Below are 24,223 nucleotides of genomic sequence, written 5' to 3' on the forward strand. Positions count from 1 at the left end.
ACATTACTGTTTTTGATTCAAACTCTAAAAAAAAAAAAAAGATAAAGACTCACTTGAGTTGAACCAAACTGCTGGTGATTTCATGGATATATGCAATCTTTGCTGTTTTGCTGTCATCTCTACTCATTAGGTGCATGGACAGGGGGGTCTTACATCCTCTGACTTTTCTAGTTACTCACATGTTACCTGTGTTTGAAAAGCCTTGTGTGGTTTCTGACTTGTCCTTCCTTAGACTGACATTCTACAGGTTCAGCTAGAGCAGTTTCTTCAGCATCAGTTTCACTGAGAGTGTGAGATATGCGCCCTGTCCATGACATTTATAATCTGTATGAAAACTATAATCTGTTGTATGTATGTATGTATGTATGTATGTATGTATGTATGTATGTATGTATGTATGTATTATGCTTATGTACATTTAAATTGATTTTGTAATTGTTCGTCACCCACAGTCACTTGATGGGCAACTGTAAAAATTGAATTAAACAAATAAATAAATTTCTGACATGCAATGCTTCTATCATTTCTAAAGTGTCCATCCACTGAGGAGCAACATCAGGATTTAGTAAATGGTTTCCAGATTGACTTTCTGAGGTCAAAGATAATTGGGACTCTGGGGTGGTGGTAGACCATTGACAGACTACGAAGCAATATTTGGACTTATCAAAAGAAGACAAGATGTTTCAGCAGGGGGTAATAAATGGGTTGCAAAAAGATATGGTGTCGATGTTTCAAAGCATTTATGATATTATGATAAGGAATCACAGGGAGATAAAAGATCTAATGAATAACATAGATGGGAAGCTAGAAAGTGTTCAACAAGGGATAATGAACAATGATCAAAAAGCCCAGGAAATAGAGGAGATAATAGAAACATCAGGAGAAAAGATAGAACAGACAAATCAACAAATAAAACAAGAAGACAAGAAGGAGAAGGCAATAAAGTCTTATGAAACAATTCAGGGAAAATACATACTAAAAGACAAAAAAATGGTTCTGGAGAAACAGAAAGATATTCTTGAAAAGAAGATAGAGACTTGGGCAGAGGTTCTGGAGGCTTGGCAGCAAAAGATAGTAGAGATGGAAGAAATACTTAGGTTAAACAGGAAAGATAGAGATAGAGATAAAAACCCAAGAGAGGAGTTTGGGAGGCAAGTCAAAAAATGAATAAGAATTGAAATATTAAAACTGACAAGAGATGATGGATAGAGGAAATATTGAGGTAACACAAGATTGGCTTTACTAGGAGCTAGAACAGAGGCAGAAAAAAGAAATAGGGTGAATATTATTATACATATTTCTATATAATATACTAAAAGTAATAGCTAGATGTAAAGATGCATTATGTATGTTTTAATTATACTGTTCTAATTATACATTAGAAGGGCGGACTAAAATACCGAACAACTAAATAATGAAGGCCTATATTTTAACATAAATATGTATAATAACATTACAATTACATAAGTATGATTAAAGTAACAAATATTATTAATACTACCATTACTACTTGTATCCAAATGAATGATACCCAGATGCCTCACTGTTCATGTATTGATATTGATATGTATTAAAATAATAATAATAAAGTGTCCATCCAGAGCTGTAGCTTCTGTAAAATCCAAATCTCTCCCAACAATTCAGGATCTAATCATAATTTGTTACACTGTCTTGTTCCCCAGAGATCTCTCCTTATGGCCCCACCCTAAAAAAAAAAAAAAGGAAAATAAGGTATGCAATTTTTTTTTATTTGAAGAAATCATAATAGTTTATTATACTAGTATGAAAATATTTTTGAAGTATTCCAAACTCTCTGCAAATGCTTCATCCCTTGTAGGATTGTTCTTGAACCAGAGGCATATAAACCTTGAATAAAAGTTGTGGATATTTTGTTCTGAATTGAGCTCTTGAGTCTATTTGCCTCAGCTGATAAATCAATAGAAACGAAGATAAGGAACTTGAAAATTCTGCTATTCATTTTAAATGTTGCATTGGTCTTTTCTAGTTAAAAGTGGAAGAACTACCTCCACACAAGGGAATACTGAACCAATTAAATGAAACTGGAGGAAAAGCACTCAGTACTGCATCACTGACCCCTGAAGTAAAACATAAGCTTGACAGTAGACTCAAAGAGGCCAACCATCGCTTGATCAAGGTTAGACATATTAGTAATGAAGCTGTAGTTTATATGTGTGATTGGGAACATGTACTTACAGCAACAGCATGCATTAGCCTCCTCCCCTGCCCTCAGGATACATGCTTAAATGTAATGGTGTTGAGAAATCTTCTTTACAGACAAGCTCCTGTTTCTTCAACAATATTATTAAAATTAGATAATAGAAGTCATAATGGAATTAGCCAGTGAATGAGGATCTATTGTTTTTCCCTGGATGCAGGAAATAATTTTCAAAAAGGTCTATTATAGTCAATCCCCTATTGTTTGTATTGTAATTAAAGTTACAACTTTAACATTGAAGTCAGATTAAGTTACTGTCCTGAGGCAAAATACTTTAACAAAAACAATTTATAATAAAGTTTTGCTTTGCTTATGTTCAAGTCCTTTAGGATGAATACTCACTTTTTTTAGTAGACCAGATACTTAATAATAGTTTTCTCTAGTAATAAAGAAAGAAAATAAAGAAAATAAAGAAATAAAAGGACTTTCTCAAACTAAGAATAAAAAAGTTTACCTATGCAGTACATTCCTAATTTTTTCTTAATTACACACATTTCTAAGATAATTTTATTTTTCTTGCTAGAGATTATTAAAATGTTTTACATTAATAAAATATTTTCTAAAGACCCTCCCCAAACTATATACATTTATTTAATGGCAATTTTAAATTAGAAATTGAGCCTTTTTTCCACTTTAGAAATGTAAATTGGTATGCCCCATTACAGCTAAACTCAAGTTTTCACATTACTATCTAAGAGACATCAATATTTCTTTGAGAGAAATGGCAAAAATATGGAAAAGAATTTAAGAATATAGGTGCCATAGTGAGTGAGACCAGAAGTTTATTTCAGTGTTTTCCAAATTTGTCAACTTCTGTTTGTGTGGAGTTCATATCAAATTATATTTCTCCAGTCAGCATTGCTATTGGTAAGAATTCCAGGAGTGAAAGCTCATTTGTCTGAAAGTTGACAAGATTCAGAAACATTTGTCTACTTGATGTAGTATATTTTGCTTACTGTGGCCAACCTGATGCCTCTCGTGTGAGTTTAAGAAAGACCTGATTTATTTATTTATTGTTTATTTATTGGTTCGATTTATAAGCCGCCCTTCTCTGGAGACTCATGACGGCTTACAATGCGTTAAGCAATAGCCTTCATACTTTTGTATATACCTGCTTAGTAGGGCTTTCGGCCTCCCCTAAGCGGTGTTCTTTTTAAAACAAAGTCAGCTTATTGCCCCCACAATCCGGGTCCTCATTTTACCTACCTCAAAAGGATGGAAGGCTGAGTCAACCTTGAGCCTGGTGAGATTTGAACTCACAGTAATTGGAGGCAGCTGGTGCTACTTAACAGCACTTTAGTCTGATGTGCCACCAAGGTTCTTGCAACTGTAATTCTATTAATTGGTACTAAAGAAGTTCATCTCTTCTGGAGCTTGTGTTATAGAGCTATCATATTTAGTAGTCTTTGATAATATTTATTAAAGCTGACAATATCCAGAAACATTTGTCTACTTGATATAGTATACTTTGCTTACTGTAGCCAAGCAGATGCCTCTAGTGTGAGTTTAAGGAAGACCTGATTGCAATTGCAATTCTATTAATTGGTACTAAATCAGTGGTGAAATGCAGCCAGTTCTATCTGGCATGGGCAAACCAGTAGTGCCGGTGGTGGGAGGCTCTGCCCACTCGCCCAGACGTCATCATGTCCCATTTTTGACACTCTGTGCATGTGCAGAGGTGTTGCGCACAAGCGAAGCGAGCACACATGCTCCCATTTGCGAACTGATAGCAAAGATAAGTGGATTTCTCCCCTGTACTAATTATGTATGCATACATATACAAGTATATATATTTAGGTTAGATATTCTAAAGTGGCTTTTTTCAAATGGAACAAAACATAAAATATTTTCAGTCTTCCAATCTTAGAACAATGGGAACTCAAACCAAACAGTAACTTCCTACTTTTCAGCCTAAGAACCAGTAGATTGCTTTAAGAATCTGTAATAAGAGTAACAAGGGAATTGTTTATTACTTAAAATTTCATTATAAATCTTCATTAAACATGGAACATTTGTATGTTAGAGTGTTGTAGACAAAATAACGGACTGGGCAAGCTCTTCAATGCAGGAAAGAGTTTATTGCGCAAGGTTCAAACAGTCCAAAGACAAGAAAAGGGTCTGAACGCCGATGGCTTCTTCTGGCCATGTATTTATACAGTTTAAAGGCAAAGGTATTACAGAGAGTGATGCATTTCACACGTAGAAGCTACCCTTTAATCTATCTCTAGGAAAGACATAACAGCCCTGTTCCCACAGGCTCAGGTTTTCAGCTCCGGAGCTCAAGACATAACAAAAGGAGTTAAGAGGCTAGGAGACGCCTCAAGGGCAATAAGGAAGCAGCACCCCTTATCCAGGGATATGCATGACATTTGGGATGCAATAAACATTAAACAACAGAATGTATCTGTTTAGGGTCAGTTTGCCCTTTTACAATTCTGTACCTACGTCAAATACCATTTGCCATCTCAGCACCTTGGCACGGAAGAGGCACTTCTGTCTTGACCAAAGATTTGGATTTCTAATATTTGAGTTTTATCCCAATATCGAATCTTAGCCTGGCTCATACCCCCCTTTGTGACTCATCTTTATCCAGACGAGTCACACCATAGATCCTCTTCCTGCTGGAGCCGTTTGTAATCCCACATAGCCATCACCTGAGCAGTTGTCTTACGTTCCACCAGCAAGGATAGACTTTTAATAGTGTTAACAAACAGAGGTAAAATACATGGGAGAAAAATACACCCTGCAGCTACTAATCCCACCAGGCCAAAAATGGCCTGCAGGCCAGGTAACTTTGGCCACCATCCTGAAAACATGTCCTGTAAATTAAGACCTTTCCAAGTCTGGACTGGCACATGAGCTATTTCAACCATTTTGTCTGTTATTTCCTTAATAACCTTTCCGCTTTCATCAACCTCTATACAGCAGTTAGTCAAATTAAACTTTCCACATACCCCTCCTTCCTTGGCTAACAAATAGTCTAAGGCTAACCTATTCTGCATAAGATATGTCCTTGATTTGACACTCTCCCTAGCTAATTGAGTAAGACCTTTTACAGTTTCGTTGGTGATGATTTCAACCACCGCTTGCAGACGAATTAAACGGTTCAGAATGTATATAGGGGTCTGATAGCCATACATGCCATCTTCCGCCCATGTAGCTGGTCCATAAACCTCAATAATTCGCTCCGCAGGCCATTCTTCACTTCCCCAACTATGTTGGTTACCTCCAACCCTAACTTTTCCTATTGCAGATGTATCTACATGTCTTCTTTGTCTTAAGTTTCCCACCTCATCATATACCGGGACACCTAAAACCTGTCGAGTTTTACGGGGAAGCAAAAAGAATCCTGGTCCAATTATTCCCAGGACACAAGCTCCACACCAAGATTTCGGTAGAACCCCATATGCCATTTTACCACATATCCAGTATAGCCCATCAGGAGCCAGCCATTCAAGGGCCTGATTATCAGGACCCTTTAAAAAAAGATAACCCGTTTACCTTAAACAGGGCCCTTTTATCAGTTCCCTCTGTGGCATTACCTCCTGACCACCATATCTTACTTTCTCATTTTCCTGTACATATGAGGTTTCCTACCTGATGACAGCCTGCCACAATTTTTCCCTGAAAACACACATTCCCTACCAGACTAGTATTCAATGTCCAGTCTCCATCCTTACCCTTATTATATGACAGATTACCTTTCTGATCCATTTCTAATATTTTGGAATAATTTTAATTCCTTGAGCTTCCCATGGCCATTTTTCTCCCATGTTAGTTCCTCCACAAACAAAACAATTTGATACATTCAGAGTGTGGGCTATGTCTTCTGCCAATTTGACAAAGGTATTTGTTACATGACTAGGAATTTCAGGTATATTCAGCTTTTCCCTTTTCAGATAATATTACAAGGGGACTTCTTCAGGATTTATTACCAAATAATGTACTAGCACCTCCTCTATAATTTTCACGTCACACTCTACTTTACAGCTTATACATAAAACACAATCAATACAGTGAGTGCAACAACAACACTCACACCCACAATTACAAAACCAACACATTTAAAGAAAATTCTCTTTTCTGTTCTTTTGCATCAAAAGGCAGCTTCCAGGGTGTCCTAAGCAGGGACTTCTTTCATCTGTAAGAGGTTCACACTCCGCAGCCGGTTGGGGAAATATTAGGAATCGGAACGACTGAGAAATCAAATGGGCCCTGGTTGTCCACAAAACCATTGCTTATATCTGTAAAACACAATAATCAATAAAGCTACTACCCCAATTACTCAAAGTGCCCACACCCAATTTTCCTCCCACATGGATCCACAATGATCTTCAATCTCTTGTCAGGATCCAAGTTCCGGACCAATTCAAGAGAGCAGGTGCTCCATCCTCTTTTTAGCTTACAGCGGGTTACATCAGCAGATACACATCAAGGTAACCTATATATAGAATACAAAAGCTTTCTTTAAGCACATTCAAATGTCAGTTTTGTTGGATGTTGTTTGTCCACGGACACTTTCCAGCCGGTGTCAGCTGCTGCCTTGACTCATGTCCGATGGATCCATGATTTTGATTCTGCAATCTTAATAGCAAGTGGAGAAGTCATAATACCAATAAAAGATCCCTTCCATCTTCCACTTGGTCCCCAGGTTCAAATGAGTGACATTAAGTTACTAATCTAGGGGGTACCTATTCCATCACATATTGTTGGAATCTCTCAATTTGCTTATTAAGTTCTTGTACCATCTCCATATTCCAAACCCCCCCTTTATGACCTAAATCAGGCCACCTAACATACATATTTACCTTATTTACATGGTCGGGTGGAATAAACCTCCAATACCTGCAAACAATCATGCTCAGAAACAGACTCCGTAGGCAACAAAGTTGCTGGATTTAATTGGTTAGACACCACCAGACACACCTGTGGATTCTCACTCCTAATTGCCTGATATTTTGTCAGCCTTTGCCCACTAATCCACAAATGTCCCTTAGTATCCAACACAGACTGCTCCTCATGAGGGGAGTGCATGAGTATAGGACAAGAAAAAGTAAGTTTATTACAATTCTGAATCAATTCTGCACTTGCAGCCAGCACCTTCAAACAGTGGGGCCAGCTTTTTGGCCCCCCCATCCAATTATTTTGACAAATAGGCTCCAGATTGTTGCCAACTTCCCAAAGGCTGGGTAAGTACCCAGAAATATTTCTATCGGTGTTTACGTACAAATTCAAAGGCAAATTCGATAAAGCCAGAGCTTTTCCTGTCCCCCCCCCCATCCAATTACAGCAAAAGCTAGCTAGTCCTAAAATGCTTCTCAGTTGTCTTTTTGTTCGGGGTTCTGCCAGCATTGGGACCGCCCTTTTCTGCTCTGGTCCTAAAGCTCGATGACCCTTATATTGTATCCCAAATATCTAACTTTCCTTTTCACCAATTGAGCTTTCTTTCTTGATACCCAATAACCACACTCTAGTAACAAATCTAACATCATCATGCATTCATCTTAGTATTCTCCCATCATAAATCCTCTGTCAGTCCTGTTGATCCAAACATCATCAACATATTACAGTATTGTGTCTCCTGGTTATTGAGGCACATAATACTGTAAGTCTCTAGCTACTGCTATTCTAAACAATGTGGGGGAGGTCTTAAATCCCCGAGACAGCCGAGTCCCAGTATATTGCATTTTCATTCCTGTATAAGGATTCTCCCACTCAAAATGCAAACAGTGGCTGGCTTACGGGGTGAATGGGAATTGTAAAGAATGCATCCCTTAAATCAATAACAGAAAACCACTCAGCCCGGGGTGGAATTAAACTTAACAGGGTATATGGATTCGACATGGCCGGGTGTAAAGTTACCGTGCCCCGGGCTGTAAGACCCATCTAACTGTTTAATTGGGATAATTGGAGTATTCCAGGAGGACTAAATAGGCACCAAAAACCCCGCTTCCAAATCTCTGAATGCTTTCATAAATAGCACAAATAGCTTCCCAAGAAACGGGACGCTGCCTTATACTCACAGACTCCACTCCAGGTTTTAGTTCCACCACTGGAGGGTGGTGAGCTGCAAAACCCGGCAGGTTATCCTCAGCGCACATCAAACAAACTCCACTTCTCCCCCTTCTCTCTCTTCAACCTGTCTCCCTATCATCAACCTCCAAATCTCCTCCAGGGAATGCCTTATAGTCATTTTCTGACTGCCTTCATCAAAAGAACTTGTTGCCCTTAATTTACTCAGCAGATCCCTGCCTAGCAACGGAATAGGGCACTCAGGGATGTACAAAAATTCATGCTGGATTTCAGCTCCTTTAAAATCACACATCTCTGGTTTCAAGACCTGCTGCCCCATGGCTTGCCCTGATACCCCCTGGACCTGAATTTTATGGGATCTGGGGGGCTGCAATCTGCTTATTTACAACTAATCTTCCTGCTCCCATATTTACCAAAAACGTTCTGTACTGACCCCCTATTTTCATTGTAACTAATGGCTCAGGCGGGGGTTCTTCCAAGCCTGGTCCCCCTCAATCTGACCGAGTCATGTCTGCCAATCCAATACTGTCTGCTTTCTGCTGCCCTGCGCCCTCTCCAAATCCTCTACCAAAACCCCAACCTGAACTTGTCTGTCCAACCTTCTGCTCAAACCTCTCCTCTGTCCTCGCTCTCCCCTTCTCCCAGAGAGCTGCCCACGCATCCCTGACCCAAAATCCGCTCTTCTCATCCCTCTACTTCTTACCATCTGTCTTGGGCATTCCTTTTCCCAAGTAATTCCTTTTCCCAAATAATTTTATTTCTATACCACCCTTCTCCCGAAGGACTCAGGGCGGTGTACAGCCTATTTTGTTAAAAAAAACAAGACAAACACCAGAAAGGAGAAAAAAGTTTTAAAAGCATCTCTTTTCCTCTTTCTCCCCTCCAAAGGAAGGGGGGGAGAAAAAACCCCTTGCTCTTTCTTCTCCACCTACAGCCCCCACAGCCTCCAAATCACCATCATCATCATCCCCCTCTCCCTCACTCTGACTGCTACCTCTAGGCGAATGACTCCCCTTGACTTTTGACTTCACGCCAGGATCACTCATACACCTCTGATTTCCTCCTCCACTCCCTCCAGCAGCCTGCTTACTTTTCCTGCCTGTTCAGATACACATAACCCGACTGTTTCAGCCCTACATTGCAATAAATCCTCAGCTTTTTTCAACAGGGCTCTCACCCATTGATCAATATATTGAAATTGATCAGGATATTTATCCTGATTCACTACAATCACTCCCCACAACTTATCCACTGTTTCTTCCCTTAACCATCCCTGAGGGGGAGGGGGTCAGCCCATCTCCCTTTGTGGCCACACATGTTTACATAAGAATTTTAATTGATCCTTTGATCCTTTCGGATAGGAAGGGTTGCTAAAATACTTGTCAAAACCTTTTAACATGCATGCCAACGGAGTATTTGGCACGCTCTGAACCCCATCCCTTCTACCACACTGCCGTCGACTCATAGCCCTGGAAACTCACGGCCACTAATGAGAAATGCGACGGCTTAATCACCCACACAACCTGACATGGACTTCATTAGGGTAGACACCCCAAGTCCGAGGGAGTGATCAATTCCCTCCGTCTGCTTTCAAATGAAGCAGGTACAATTCTTTTACAATATACTCACTTAAAACGCTCCCACTCCGTAGATTCCTGGCCAGGAATTTGTTCAGACCACCTTTCCTGCACCGCAGGGTTCTTGGACTCGATCAGAGCACCGTCGGGGCCATGGGGGTATCGCTGCTGTCTCCCGGAGACGTATCTCCGCGGTGCCTGGAGAATGTTCAGGAGCGACCTCCCGATGGTCCCGAGGGGTCGAAACGGTCCTCAGCGAAATATCGCCTTGCACCTAGTCCCGGCGGCGTCGCCAGCTGTTGTAGACAAAATAACGGACTGGGCAAGCTCTTCAATGCAGGAAAGAGTTTATTGCGCAAGGTTCAAACAGTCCAAAGACAAGAAAAGGGTCTGAACGTCGATGGCTTCTTCTGGCCATGTATTTATACAGTTTAAAGGCAAAGGTATTACAGAGAGTGATGCATTTCACACGTAGAAGCTACCCTTTAATCTATCTCTAGGAAAGACATAACAGCCCTGTTCCCACAGGCTCAGGTTTTCAGCTCCGGAGCTCAAGACATAACAAAAGGAGTTAAGAGGCTAGGAGACGCCTCAAGGGCAAAAAGGAAGCAGCACCCCTTATCCAGGGATATGCATGACATTTGGGATGCAATAAACATTAAACAACAGAATGTATCTGTTTAGGGTCAGTTTGCCCTTTTACAATTCTGTACCTACGTCAAATACCATTTGCCATCTCAGCACCTTGGCACGGAAGAGGCACTTCTGTCTTGACCAAAGATTTGGATTTCTAATATTTGAGTTTTATCCCAATATCGAATCTTAGCCTGGCTCAAGAGAGGTTTTAATAAAATTTATCAGCCTCCCTGTCTAACAGGAGCAAATCCAGCAATAGCTAATTAGTAAGTTGTCTGTGGTAAAGAAATAAAAAGCTGCTTGCAAATAATCAAAGCCCTTTTTAAATCAGGAAATAAAGGCAAGCATGCTCCCTAGCTCTGACCCAACCATTAACATAGTCTAATAGTAATCTTTGCATTTAGAACATATGTTAGCAGCAGCACCAATACTTATTTACATTCCTCTTCTGCCTTTTACCTTTATTTACCTGGCATACCTCCCATGAACTCTAAAGCAATGACTTATCTACGAGACAGGAAGGCTCATATGATTCCAACCAATACTCTGTTCCAAAGAAACAGCAGAAAAAGCTAGGTTTTTTTTAAAGACCTAGCCAAGTGTTTAATAATTTCTTCTATGCCCAACCTCTCTCCCCATCCATACCCAATATTCATATATTACTTAAAACCTTGTAGTCATGTCCTTTAACTGGGCATCATAAAGTAACAATTTTGGAACCAAAGTACCTCAAATTGGACTAACTAACAGAATTTGTCCAATGGGACCTGTGACTCCTGGGGGAATGAAATTTGGGAAAGCTTCTTCAGTGCTATTGACTGCTGCTGCGCTTCTGGGCAGCAACGCAGTCTTCATTTTCAACATTCCAGAACAGTTTCCCAGCCAGTCTTGCAATCCCTTACTCTGTCCCCTACTCAGAAAGGAGGGAGGGAGGGAGGAAAGAAGGAAGGGAGGAAGGATTCCAATGCTCCTTGCCAGATTCCCATAATGAAATTCAATAGGGATGTCAGCAGGAGACCAGAAGTTGCTCCTGCTCCCACTGCTTTTTTGCCCAGCCTTGGTCATTATGTTTCTCTGTTTAGGTAAGGAAATATCTCTCTTTTTAATCTCTATTTGTTATTTTATTCAAATGGAAGTTAAAATACAAAACACCAAAAAAACCTAAAAAAAACAAAAAAAACCCCACAAAACAATCAAGAAATTAAAAAAGTGCATTGAAAAGAAAAAACCCCAACATATATATACACATGTTATCCCCCTACTTCAATACTGATTAATACATTATTACAATATTGATTCCAACTTCTTGCAAAACAGTTCCCCCAAAATTTTTAAATTGATAAAGTTATTTGCAAATTTTTGACCTGTCATTCTGTATACTATATTAATGACAAAATAGTTAACAGGAAGAACACTAATTTGCCATGGCATTTTATCTATCCCAAATCATCTCAAAAGTTAAGAGTAATTCATCCTGGATCAAATATCCATGTTTATTTTTTTAATGGCATCTCTTATCAATTGTTGTCTAATTAAATATAATAAATTCAGTCTCCACAGTGGGTCTATCTTTCCAAAAAGTCCAAATAGAAGTGGTTTTCCAATTAAGTATAATAAATCCTTTGTAAGGTCTTGCCTCTCCAATCTTCCCAAGAAAGCAGGACTCTTGAAAAAAGCAGTTGTTTCAAAAGGAGCTTTTATTTATTTATTTATTTATTGGTTCGATTTATATGCCGCCCTTTTCCGGAGACTGAGGGCAGCTTACAATGTGTTAAGCAATAGCCTTCATACGTTTGTATATACCTGCTTAGTAGGGCTTTCGGCCCCCCCCTAAGCGGTGTTCTTTTTTATACAAAGTCAGCTTATTGCCCCCACAAACTGGGTCCTCATTTTACCTACCTCAAAAGGATGGAAGGCTGAGTCAACCTTGAAAGGTTTGCGATAACAAGAGATCTAGGCAAGAACTGAAGCTTCTCACTTAAAACCAGCTATTTAAAGCAATGCTAACCAAACCCCTCCCACACTACATCATTTCAGAGAAATAGAAACTTCATATAGAGATTATTCCATTTCTCCCCCTTTCCTCCCACCAAAATGCCAGCATCCCTATAGAAATATCTGGGATCTGACATGCCACCCCCCTAGAAAAATGGGAAGTCCACCTGAAACTAAAAGAGGGAAGGAAATACAAAGGAAACATAAAATCAACAAGGTTTGTCAGGGTACAAGTGATGAAATATACGTACTAACTGAGGGACATGCACATGTTTTTTTGTGAACCCATTCATTGTGTGAGAAGGGGAGGTGTTTCCAAGCCACCAGGTACTGAGTGGTCCCATGGAATTTCCTAGAGTCAAGAATTTCCTGAATCTCAAAATGTTGTTCCTCTACCATAATAAGGGGTGGAACAGGTGTTAACACAGTAATGCAAGAAACAAACAGAAACTTCATATCTCCCCTCAATTTGTCACTTTTCTTTTCAGTCAGGCTTCTGGTTCAATCAGGCTTGAACTTTAAAGAGACATACGCGATTGGCTGAGTTAGTTCTCCATCTGTGAACTCTCCTACTTTGTATTAGAATCCTTCTGTGAATCAAACTTATCCAAAGCTACATGCATCAGCATGTTTTCCATGGCCATTATCATCTCATCAAACTTTTTTTAAAAAAACTTTCAACTAAAAATTGAATGTTACCAGAAAGCCTTTTCTCAGATTTCAGCCAACATTATGGTTGTCTGTGTCAGGGCGCTGATTAATCCCATTCTGCTTTTGGGATAATCGCACCTTGATTAAGAGGAGTGGATCGAGACTTTTCCTTGCAAGCATACTTTAAGAAAACAAAACCCGAAGATATATCTTCTAATAAAACTCATTTATTTGTTATAAAGAAAATAAAACATCTTACTATCTAAAAAAAAAAATTAATTGTTACATTTTTGCAAAAGTTCTTATCGGCTACTTCTCAGCAGCCGGACGTCTCTTGGCAAGAGAAGAAAGGAAAGGTGTGTGAAGGAATGTGGGTGGATGACATGCACAGTTTAGCTTACTGATAAGGATTCTTGGCAAGCTACGGAAAGTCTGATAGTCCAGAAATGAGAGCTCAGCTGGTAAATAAAAGAACGCAGTGACAGTCTGTATATTGCGTGTAATGTGATATATTGTTGCTCTGTGTAACAAGCTCAGGGGACATAGAATGCTGAAATATCAGGAAACAGGAAATATATTTTCTGGATATTTTGATCCAAGATTAAAAGAAAACTTCAAAAGGAACAAACTCCAAATATTTTGCAAATACAAAAAATGCAAAAATTCTAAGGTAAGGATCCAATATTAATGTAAATCAAATGAAAGCATTTCACCATCCGAAAACACACTGTGTTTTCTTATGGGGAAAACAAAAGTTATTCAAAACAATAACATTAATCAAAGGAGAAAAAAGGAACAGCTAGAGTCCAGCAAGGGATTGAAATAAATCAGCATTTAACCAGCCATTCAAACTTTGAAGACAAAAAGCAAAGTAAAACAATAAATTCAAAAAGTGAAAGTGAAAACCCAGGCTTGGTTAGAAAAAAAACTGCTGAAAGGAAGATAGACTTGCCCAGTGATTATACAACCACTTTATGACTTTACAATTCACACAGGGAACTAGAATTCTTAAAAACTCCCCTTCATAGGTGGCTCCACAGCTAGCCAAAAATTGTCTTTGATCATTCCTAAGTGCTCATATTCAAATCCAGGGAGCTGCATTGCAGTGAACCAGCTTTGATAGCAAAACAGTGGATCATCAGCAAGAGAGAAAGAAGGCTCTTGCCATAGAGCAACCTTCTTGGGGAGGACAAGGAGATATCTCTGAAATAATGATAAATTTTACTGGGTGAACAATTAGAGAGGGACAGTCTTCACATTCTTTCTCTCATAAAGAATGTCTGGACTGAGATACCATTTACTGCCCCCCCCCCATTCCTGGAAATCCACCTACTTACTACATTCCATCACACATAATAACTTAATCAAAAGACATTCAGTCAGTAGAGTATTTTCTGTCTCAGAGCATGGCACACAGCTATTTCATTTATAAAGGTTTCAACTGACTATTTCAGAATAATAATAATTCATGATTCCTCAATTCAGAGCCCATTTGGTGTAATGGTTAAGGTACAGGGCTAGAAACCAGGACACCATCAGTTTTGATCTTGCCTTAGATATGAAGATATAACTGGGTGAACTTGGCCCAGTCACTTTCTGTCAGCTCTAGGAAGCAGGTTAGAAAAAGTCACTTCTGAAATCTTGCCAAAAAACCTGCAGGGATGAATCCAGGTGTCAGAGTTCCAAGTAACACCCCCAACAAAAGAAGACTCTGAGGTTTGAAGTTCCTCAAAGTTCCATTTTATTAGAGATATCATATTGGCACATCTGGGAAAACCCGAATCTGAAAGTTTCCAGGTTTTCTCCACCCAAAGAAAAGTTCAAGTCCCTGCCCAACACCCACAAGTCCATCACATGGTCCAATCAAAACACTGTCCCAGCTGGAGATGCCTCCCAGTTCCATCCTTCCAGCTGCAGGGCAAGTTGTCCTTGACTTTCTGAGAAAGGATTGTTATTATGACTATACATCACCCATGCTCCATACAATCCCCCCTCCCAGTTTCCCACAGTAGTAAACGTGGCAGGTCTGAAGGCCTAATGCAAAAATTGGCTTCCAGGTCTGACAGGCCGCACATACACACACACACACCCTGGTCAGAAAAGCATGTCCTGAAACAAGAGTAGCATAGTGGTTAATCATTCAGTATACTAACCACCTCTCCCTCCCCCAGGGGACCCTTTGGCTTATCAGGGAACTTATCATGGAATTGCTTTACTAGCCTGTCTGCTTTGACATTCCAACTTTTAACCCAGGTAGCCTCAGACAGAATATCCTTTCCAATGTACTAAATATTGTAATCTGCCTCTATATAATCTAGAGTCTAAGATCTTTTTTACCTCATAATGGGTTTCCCCCTGCACTACAATAGGCTTGGAGGGTGCTTGAGTTTGTGGCCTTAACCTAGAATTTATGGTTGGCTTCAGTAAACTACAGTGGAAAACTGGATGTATTTTTCCTACAATGTGTGGGAGGTTAAGATATACTGTCACTGGGTTAATTACTTTCACTATTCGGAATGGACCTAAGAATTTAGGTCCTAACTTCTTGCTAGGCAGTCTAAGTCTCAAGTATTTGGTTGTTATCTCCCACACGGAAAGGGGGTTGGAGAGATCAGTGTTTATCTGCTTGTTTTTTGTATGCCTCAGCAGCTTCTGCTATTGTCTTCTTGGTATTCTCCCAGACTTTTCTCAGCCACTCCATCCACTCATTCAGGGTCCTAGAGGAGGGAGACTCCCTGGGCAGTTCAGGCATGGGCACAAAGTCCATTCCGCTGGTGACCTGGAAGCGGGTCAATCCGGTATGACTGTGCACAGCATTGTTGTAAGCCACCTCCGCAAAAGGCAGTAGGTTCTCCAGTTCTCCTGCTGGTAATCCACAGAGCACCTGATATATCCACTATTGCATTCACTCGTTTTACTACTCTGTTCTTACTCGGATGGAAAGCCAAACTAAGTCCTTGTGTGGATCCAACCGATTTCAGGAATTCTCTCCAAAAGTTTGCTGTAAATTGGACTCCTCGATTCGAGATGATTCGGCATGGTATTCTGTGTACTCGGTAGATTTGTTTGATGAACATCTTCACCAGTTTTTTAACAGATGGTAATCCCGAACAAGCTGTGAAGTGGGCTTGTTTTGAAAACAAATTGATTATTGTCCAAATTACCGTATTTCCCGTACTCTCTCGAAGTTCAACTATAAAATCCATCGCAATCTCTTCCCAAGGTCTGCTGGGGCTTCCAACTTGCTAGAGAAGCCCAGGAGGTTTCCATGGTCTCATTTTCATGTTTGCATGGGTGGCACAGCTTCTCACGTAGTCCTCTACATCAGCTTTCATTTTTGGCCAACAAAATTGCCTCCTAGCCAAATGTAGGATTTTTAAGAATCCGAAATGGCCGGCCAACCTGAGTCGTGGTTGCGTTATAATACTTCCAGCCTCAAACTGGCGGGGACATATAGTTTTGGACCCTTCCAAGCCAGTTGATCCCTTATAGTCAAGTTATCCCTATTATCTATGAACCACTGGTTGGCTGGGAGCACTACCTTCAGTGCTACCGTTAGCTTGTCCCAGCTGGGATCCAATTGTCTTCTGGTTAGGCCTCTGATGGTGACTTGTGTGGCTGATTGCGAGGGGGGAATGATGGTGTGGACTACTTCTCCCCTGCGACTATCAAATTGGGGTTTTCTTGATAGGGCATCGGCTAGTAAATTCTTTCCTGCTGGGATGTATTTCAACTCGAATTTGAACTGCCTGAAGTACTGTGCCCAGTGGATTTGTTTGGGAGACAATTTCCTAGGAGTCTTTAGAGCTTCGAGGTTTTTGTGATCAGTCCAGACCTCAAAGGGCACTTTGCCTCCTTCTAGAAAGTGCCTTCAGGAGAGGAGAGCCCAGCAGCCTGCGTAGGCGTCTTTCTCCCAGATGGCCCACCTCCTCTCAGTGTTGGTTAGTTTCTTGGACACATAGGCACAGCGTAAGAGCTGTCCCTGTGAGTCTTTTTGCAGGAGCACTGTCACCACTGCCACATCACTGGCATCCGCTTGGATTATGAAATGCCATTCTGGGTCCGGGTGCTAAAGGATCGGTTCTTCGGTGAAGAGCCGTTTTAATTTCTTGCAGGCTTTTTGACAGTCCATTGATCAAGCAAGTGGTTGGCTTGGTCATGGCTTTGCAGGGTTTGGCCCTGTTTTTAACAGTTCTGATAGGGGCAAGGCGACTTCTGCAAATGCTGGTATGAACTGCCTGTAAAAGTTTGCAAATCCTAGGAAGCTTTGCAGCTGTTTGAGGTTCCATGGGGGTTGCCAGTCTAGCACTGCTTTTACTTTTCCTGGGTCCATTTCCACCCCTCTGCTGGATATTCGGTAGCCTAGGTAGTCAGGGGAGGTTTGGTGGAATTCACATTTTGACAGCTTTGCGTAGAGCTTAGCGACCAGGAGTTTTTTCAGCACTTGCCGCACTAGCTTTATGTGTTCTTTGAGGACCTCACTAAATTTGAGAATGTTGGTCAGGTAACTAGGACCCCTTTGTATAAGTGTTCATGCAGCACTTCATTGATTAATTGCATGAAGACTGCTGGGGCCCCTTGCAGACCAAACAGCATGACTTTGAATTGGAAACTGCCAAGCGGACAGTTAAAGGCTGTTTCCATTTGTCTCCCTCTTTGATCTGATACAGTAATAGGCCTCCCTCAAGTCCAGTTTAGTGAACACCTTTCCTTTGGCTAAGTGGATTAGCATGTCCTTCATGAGTGGGAGGGTGTCAGATCCCTAAAATTGATACTGCCATTCAATTGGGAGAAGGGGGAGACTTGGATTCGATTTACTAGCATTGCTTGTGTCAACAGATATATTACAACTTATATCCTGGTGCCAAAGAGCCCTGGGATCCCTTTAATGTGGAGGAATGTTTATGACAGCCATGTGGGCTGTCTCACTTTAAAGCAGTGGTTCTCAACCTTCCTAATGCCGCGACCCATTAATACAGTTCCTCATGTTGTGGTGACCCCCAACCAGGGGTGGGTTCTAAAATTTTTTACTATCGGTTCTGTGGGCGTGGCTTATTTTGTGGGTGTGGCTTGGAGGTCATGTGACTGGGTGGGCGTGGCTAGCTGGTCATGTGACTGGGTGGCAATGGCTATGTGTATAGGGACTACTCAGAGGGCTGAAAAAAGTCATTTCTGACAGATCCTCGCACTTTTGACCATCCTCACATTTATGCCTGTGCAGCATTCCTAACAACCATGTCACTCATTTCACAATTGCTTCTCTTCACCATGGTGATAAGATAGGGCAAAAAACGTAAAATGTGAGGACAGTCGTAAATTCGAGGACTGGTCAAAAGTGTGAGGACCAGTCAAAAATAACTTTTTCAGCCCTCTGAGTAGTCCATGTGCACAAAAGGACTACCCAGAGGGCTGAAAAAAGTGATTTCTGACAGGTCCTCGCACTTTTGACCGGTCTTCGCACTTATGACTGGTCATCATGCCCATTGTAGCATTCTTAACAACCGTGTCACTCATTTCACAACTGCTTCTCTTCACCATGGTGACAAGATAGGGCAAAAACGTAAAATGTGAGGACAGTCATAAGTTCGAGGACTGGTCAAAAGTGCGAGGACCAGTCAAAAATAACTTTTTCAGCCTTCTGAGTAGTCCATATGCATAAAAGGATACAGCAATAGAGAGGGATGAAGGAAGGCAAGGGAAATTAGAGTAGGAGTGAGGGTAAGAGAGGGAGGAAGAGAGGAGGAGAAGGAGAAAGGAAGAGGAAGTAGGAAGAAGAAGATGGTGGGGGGAAAGAGAAAGTAAGAAGGAAAGAAAAGAGAGAGGTGGTAGATTTGAGGAGAAAGATTGCTGTACAATAAAAAAGATAAAAGGGAAGAAAACCAACCCCAAACAAATATAAAGATATTAAGATAAAGAATGAACTGTTAAACTTTAAAGAATAAAAGAGAACAAATATGAATAAATAGCAATAATTAGAAACACACATACAAACATACGATGTATTTTCTTTGAACAGAGTATTTGGCCAGTTCACAAATTTAAACAGTGTTTAGTCATTTCAATTAAGTTTACAATTTCTATATTTCCTTTTTGCCATATTTATTTCTCATCTATTTTTTTTAAAAAAAACAATATTACCCTTCATCCTCATCTCTAATCTTAATCAAATTCAATTTTTCCCTTCTATTCTATATTATACCCCTTCCCATTGTCATCTATTTTTATATCCATCCTCACTTTGGTTAATTATGTAATACAGTTGTTTAATACAAATTCAACATTTTAATATAAATCAATTAGTTATATAACTATCTTTTTTGTATATTAATCAATATGAACATGAATATTCCAATTATTTCCATGCAATCCAATTTCTTACAAATCAATTAATTATATTTACCAATAATAATAAACCAAATAATTTCCCCCATATATTCCTCCAAACCACAACTTAACCATTTCTGCTTTCAACACACAATTAATAGTATCTCAATTATTACAATTCCCTAGTTAAATAGAGCTTTTTTTATTTTTGTGTTTTAAAATCTTGAACCTCCTCTTTTGCCCTAAATTTCCCATTGTTTGCAGTTTTGCACCTACCTTTTTTGGTGAGGAAAAAGAAAAAGAAATCTCTCTCTGCCTCATTTTGTCACGTTGCAGCAAAGACCCTGCTTTACTTTCAGTTTCGTTTTTCAGCATAGCTGGGGGGGAAAAATCTGCTCCTCTCTTTGCAGCTAGCAACAGAGCCCTCTGCAAAGCAGCTGAGACCAAATCAGCTGAGAGTCCGAGGCTGATCAAATCAACTTATGGTAATTAACCTATGCTGAAGCTGAAAGGGGCTGTTTTTTTCTATTTTTGCAGGCACCGGTCTTCTCATTTGTTTTCTTTTAACATTGATCAGCTGTAGGGCGGCTCTTTGAAGCCCCATGGCAAGAATTTAAATGGTTTGTTTCCCTCTAGCCATCAGCTGGGACTCAGGAGGCAGCAATAGATTGGGAGTGGGTGGGATAAGCGAATGGCGATCCAACAGAGGCAGAGGGTGAGGGTGAGTGAAAGCGTGGGGGGGCGAGAGAGGGCTTTGGCGACCCCTGTGAAATGGCCATTCGACCCCCAAAGGGGTCGCGACCCCCAGGTTGAGAACCGCTGCTTTAAAGGATAAGGATGTGAATACATGTTTATTCGGGTTCTCAGGGAAATTGGGAAAGAAAATATCTTCACATTTGTGTATTGGCTAAAATCTGCATTCTGACTTAAGGGAGGGGTCTCTACTGTTTTAATCCTACTTGTCTTGCCTAAGGTTATTCAGACCTTGCTTTGATTTCCTTGCTTGACTTCTGCTTAATAAAAAGGTTCCTTTTGAAATACTCCGTTTCAAGCGTTTTTACTTTCTTAAGTTGGGAGGAGAGGCAAAGGTCTGCAAAACGGTCAACCCAGGAAGCAATCTTCACTCTACTGAGGGGACTTTGCAACTATGTTTGAACAAAGCAGAGAACTGAGAGAAGCGGAAAGCTGGGGGAAACATCAACCGCCACCCAGTTGGATGCCTGTTTCATACACCCCATTGGAGAGGATGAAGTAACCCTGGAGAATCCTGAAAAGCCCCACTGGTCAATTGGCATCAAGAAGAAAGATAGCTGGGATGAGAGAACAAGTGAAGTCACCCTCAGCCATGGCAACCAAAAACCAGGGTGGAAACTGGAACTAGAAGCCCTTGCTCACCAGGGGGAACTAACCGAAGCACCACTGAGGGAGGATTGTCTGAAGAGGCATATAACCCAATTGGTCATGGAAACTTTGGAAAATCTCAACATCCGAGGGGAGCCAGGACGACAACCAACCAAAGTTTGGGCTGAGTGATGATCTATACAATGCCTGTGTGGCCCAGGTGCACCGAATCACCTATATGAGTGGTACATCACCACCGAAGAAGCTGAGATCGATATGGCCAGAAACCAATATCGAGCAGGGCGAGCATGGAAAAAATCCCCACCCCAATGGAAGCAAGAGCCCCTCAAACCACAAACCGTATTCTCTCCGAGATCTTCAGCCTGTTTCAAATGTGGAAAAGAGGGACACCGAGTGTCGTTCGCAAACACCCACCCAGAACCACCCACCAGGGGAGAACCTTGCAAAACCTGGCCAGTGTGGGAAGGAGACTGCCCTAAGGAGTAGGGAGACCATAGAAGTTCCATCCCCTCCCCATCCCCTTCCTCTTTGGAGGAAACCCTGGCATCTGAGCAGGAGGAATCATACTCATTCAGAAGCAATCCAGATGATGAACCATTGGTAAGCAAACCAATTAAACCGCTTACCCTCCCCTTAAGACTATTTATCCCAAACCGGGACAGGGAGATAAATATCTCCACTCTAGTGGACTCAGGGTGCACCCATTGTTCAATCAGCCCAACCCTAGTAGGGAAGTTGGGGATTAACATAAGAAAGCTGAAAAACCCCATTGCTTTCTGCCAACTAGATGGGTCAATAGCAGGGGGGAGCCAGCTTCTTTTCCTACCGAGCGTCTACATCTAGGCATTGGAAACCAAGAGGAAATACTTAAATTTATAGTGGCACCTGGCATGGAATGTTCGTTAGTTTTAGGCCTTGCATGGCTGAAAAAATGGAACCCCAAAATCAATTGGAAACATGGCATCATAACATTTCAGATGCATGTGACTTTTGCCGAGAATCCACACAAAGGAACTGAAGGGGCAGATAACAGAGAAACAGCCATGTCTGGTGACACCATACCAACTGAAAGCATACCCATAAAATACAAGGATTTGGCTGAAGTTTTTAGCGAAAAAGCTTCAGACAAGCTCCCTTCCCACCACGCCACCTACTGTGCGATAGAAATCTTACCCGGCGCTAAACTCCCTAAACCCAAGATGTATAGCATGTCCCCGAGGGAGTTGGAAGAGCTGAGAACATTTATTGAGAAAAACCTAGCAAGGGGTTTCATTGAGCCAGCCCAACCAAAAATCGCATCTCAAGTGCTATTTAGAGAGAAAAAAGATGGCTCAAAACATCGACTGGAAAATGGCATTTAACATCCCCCTCAGCTGCTACCAATTCAAGATACTCCCCTTTGGGTTAAAAGGAGCCCCTGCAGTGTTTATGCGGTTAATAAATGAAGTGCTGCATCAGCATTTATATAAGGGGGTCCTGGTCTACTTTAATGACATTTTAATCTATACCGAGACCAAAGCAGAACATGTAAAACTAGTCAGGGCAGTTTTAAACAACTCCGCTCTGTCAAACTTTATGCTAAACTTTCTAAATGTGAATTCCACCAAGAGAAGATTGACTATTTGGGGTACCGCATTTCACACCAGGGCATAGAAATGGACCCTCAAAAAGTGCAGGCTGTACTTGATTGGGAACCTCCATGCACCCGTAAACAGTTACAAAGCTTCCTGGGTTTTGCCAACTTTTACTGTCGGTTTATCCCCACTTTCACTCAGATTGCTCTCCCCATTACCAACCTCTTAAAAACGAAGGGGGAGGGCAACCCTAAACCGAAGCAGCCTTTGAACTGGACTATGGAATGCCAGGCGGCATTTGAAAAACTTAATCGGTTGTTCTCAGCAGAACGAATTCTAAAACACCCGGACACTACAAAACCATTTGTCATACAAGCAGATGCCAGCGATGTGGCAATAGGAGCGGTTCTGCTTCAGAAAAATGAGCAAGACAACGACAACCATGTGCTTACACATCCAAAAATTGAATGAGACTGAGCAAAAGTGGGCCATTTGGGAGAAAGGCTTGTGCAGTTCATTGGTCACTGTTAACCTGGAGGCATTTCCTAGAAGGAAGTAAGACACCTTTTGAAGTCTGGACTGATGATAAAAATGATCTGGCTACACTTTACAGTACATAGTGATAGATACTTATGCATTTCTCTTGATAATTCCATGTCTATATTTCTGGGGTGGGGATTTTGCAATATCCTTCCCCCAGGAGTGGGGAGGGAATGGGGATTTTGCAGTATCCTTCCCCTGGAATGGGGTGGGAATGAAGATTTTGCAGTATCCTTCCCCTGCCACACCCACCAAGCCATGCCCACCAAGCCACACCATGCCCACCAAGCCATGCCCACAGAACTGGTAGTTAAAAAATTTGAAATTCACCACTGATAATTAGGATTGGTATGGGGCAGACAGTGGGAATCTTAACAGTTCCGGAATACTCAGTCTTTCACCTTAAAAACAAGTTTGGATTAGGTATTTAATATGCTTTACTCTTTAACCTATGTGCCAAACTGTCATAATGAAGAGTGTCGAGACTCTCCACTGCTCGACACAACAGGGATTAGGGAAGCGTTCACAGGACACCCAGACAACACCTGTTGGACGGATACCCCGAGCGAATATACAGTGACCTGCATCCGGATGGGCTGGATGGGTGGGTGGTGCACACAATGGTGGTGGTGGGTGATGGCTCCGGGTTAGGCGGCCAGTCACGCTGCGGCCGGATGAGATGCTTTCTTGCTGGAACCCCGCCACCATGCTGAATGAGCCGGACTGACGTCAAAGCTTGCGCAGCGGCAGCAGAGCTGCCAAACCCGGAACAGCGGATGATTGGTGGGCTGGCCGGTGTGGCTATTTAAACGGTGTTGGGAGGAGGCTGGTCCCAACGCCAACTTTGTGTTATTTTACATTAGCATCAGCTTTGTTTGTGGCAGATCTGGCACTGGAATAAACCCACTTGCATCAAAGAAACCTTTTGGCTGCAGCATGTTATTCAGCATGCCCAGGTTTGCTGCAGAAGCTGAGAGAAAGTCGGCATTTTCCTCATTTACCTTTCTGGTTTGACTAGCTGTGAGCCGGTAGGATGGCAGAAGGCATGACAGCTGGTTCCCCAGTGATGGAGGAGGCAGCCGAGGACACAGTAGTGGAGGTACCAGATGTCCAAAGGGCTGGCAAGTCCGTTGTGGTATGCCCCAAGGAGAAGAAACCCCGGGGGGGGGGTGTTTCTGAGGACCCAGATACATCTGTACTGAGTGAAACAAAGTCTTCCGCAGTTGATTGGTGGCACAGCTCCGCTCTTACCGGTCCTGTTACAACTAAACCATCAACCCCCCACACAGGCGATG

General features: G+C 41.5%; 1 protein-coding gene across 4 annotated transcripts in view; it reads left to right on the forward strand.

Annotated features, from left to right (window-relative positions):
* Positions 1-24,223, forward strand: part of DMD (dystrophin) — a 2,041,544-nt gene that overhangs the window by 1,227,856 nt on the left and 789,465 nt on the right. For all 4 annotated transcript variants that reach the window (XM_087871305.1, XM_087871306.1, XM_087871307.1 and 1 more), the window contains one exon: positions 2,006-2,155. In XM_087871305.1, the coding sequence (XP_087727431.1) occupies positions 2,006-2,155 (150 nt within the window). The remainder of the gene's footprint in view (positions 1-2,005; positions 2,156-24,223) is intronic.

This window comes from Pantherophis guttatus, chromosome 5, assembly GCF_059756535.1.
Source record: "Pantherophis guttatus breed Tessera chromosome 5, ASM5975653v1, whole genome shotgun sequence".
Lineage (NCBI taxonomy): Eukaryota > Metazoa > Chordata > Lepidosauria > Squamata > Colubridae > Pantherophis > Pantherophis guttatus.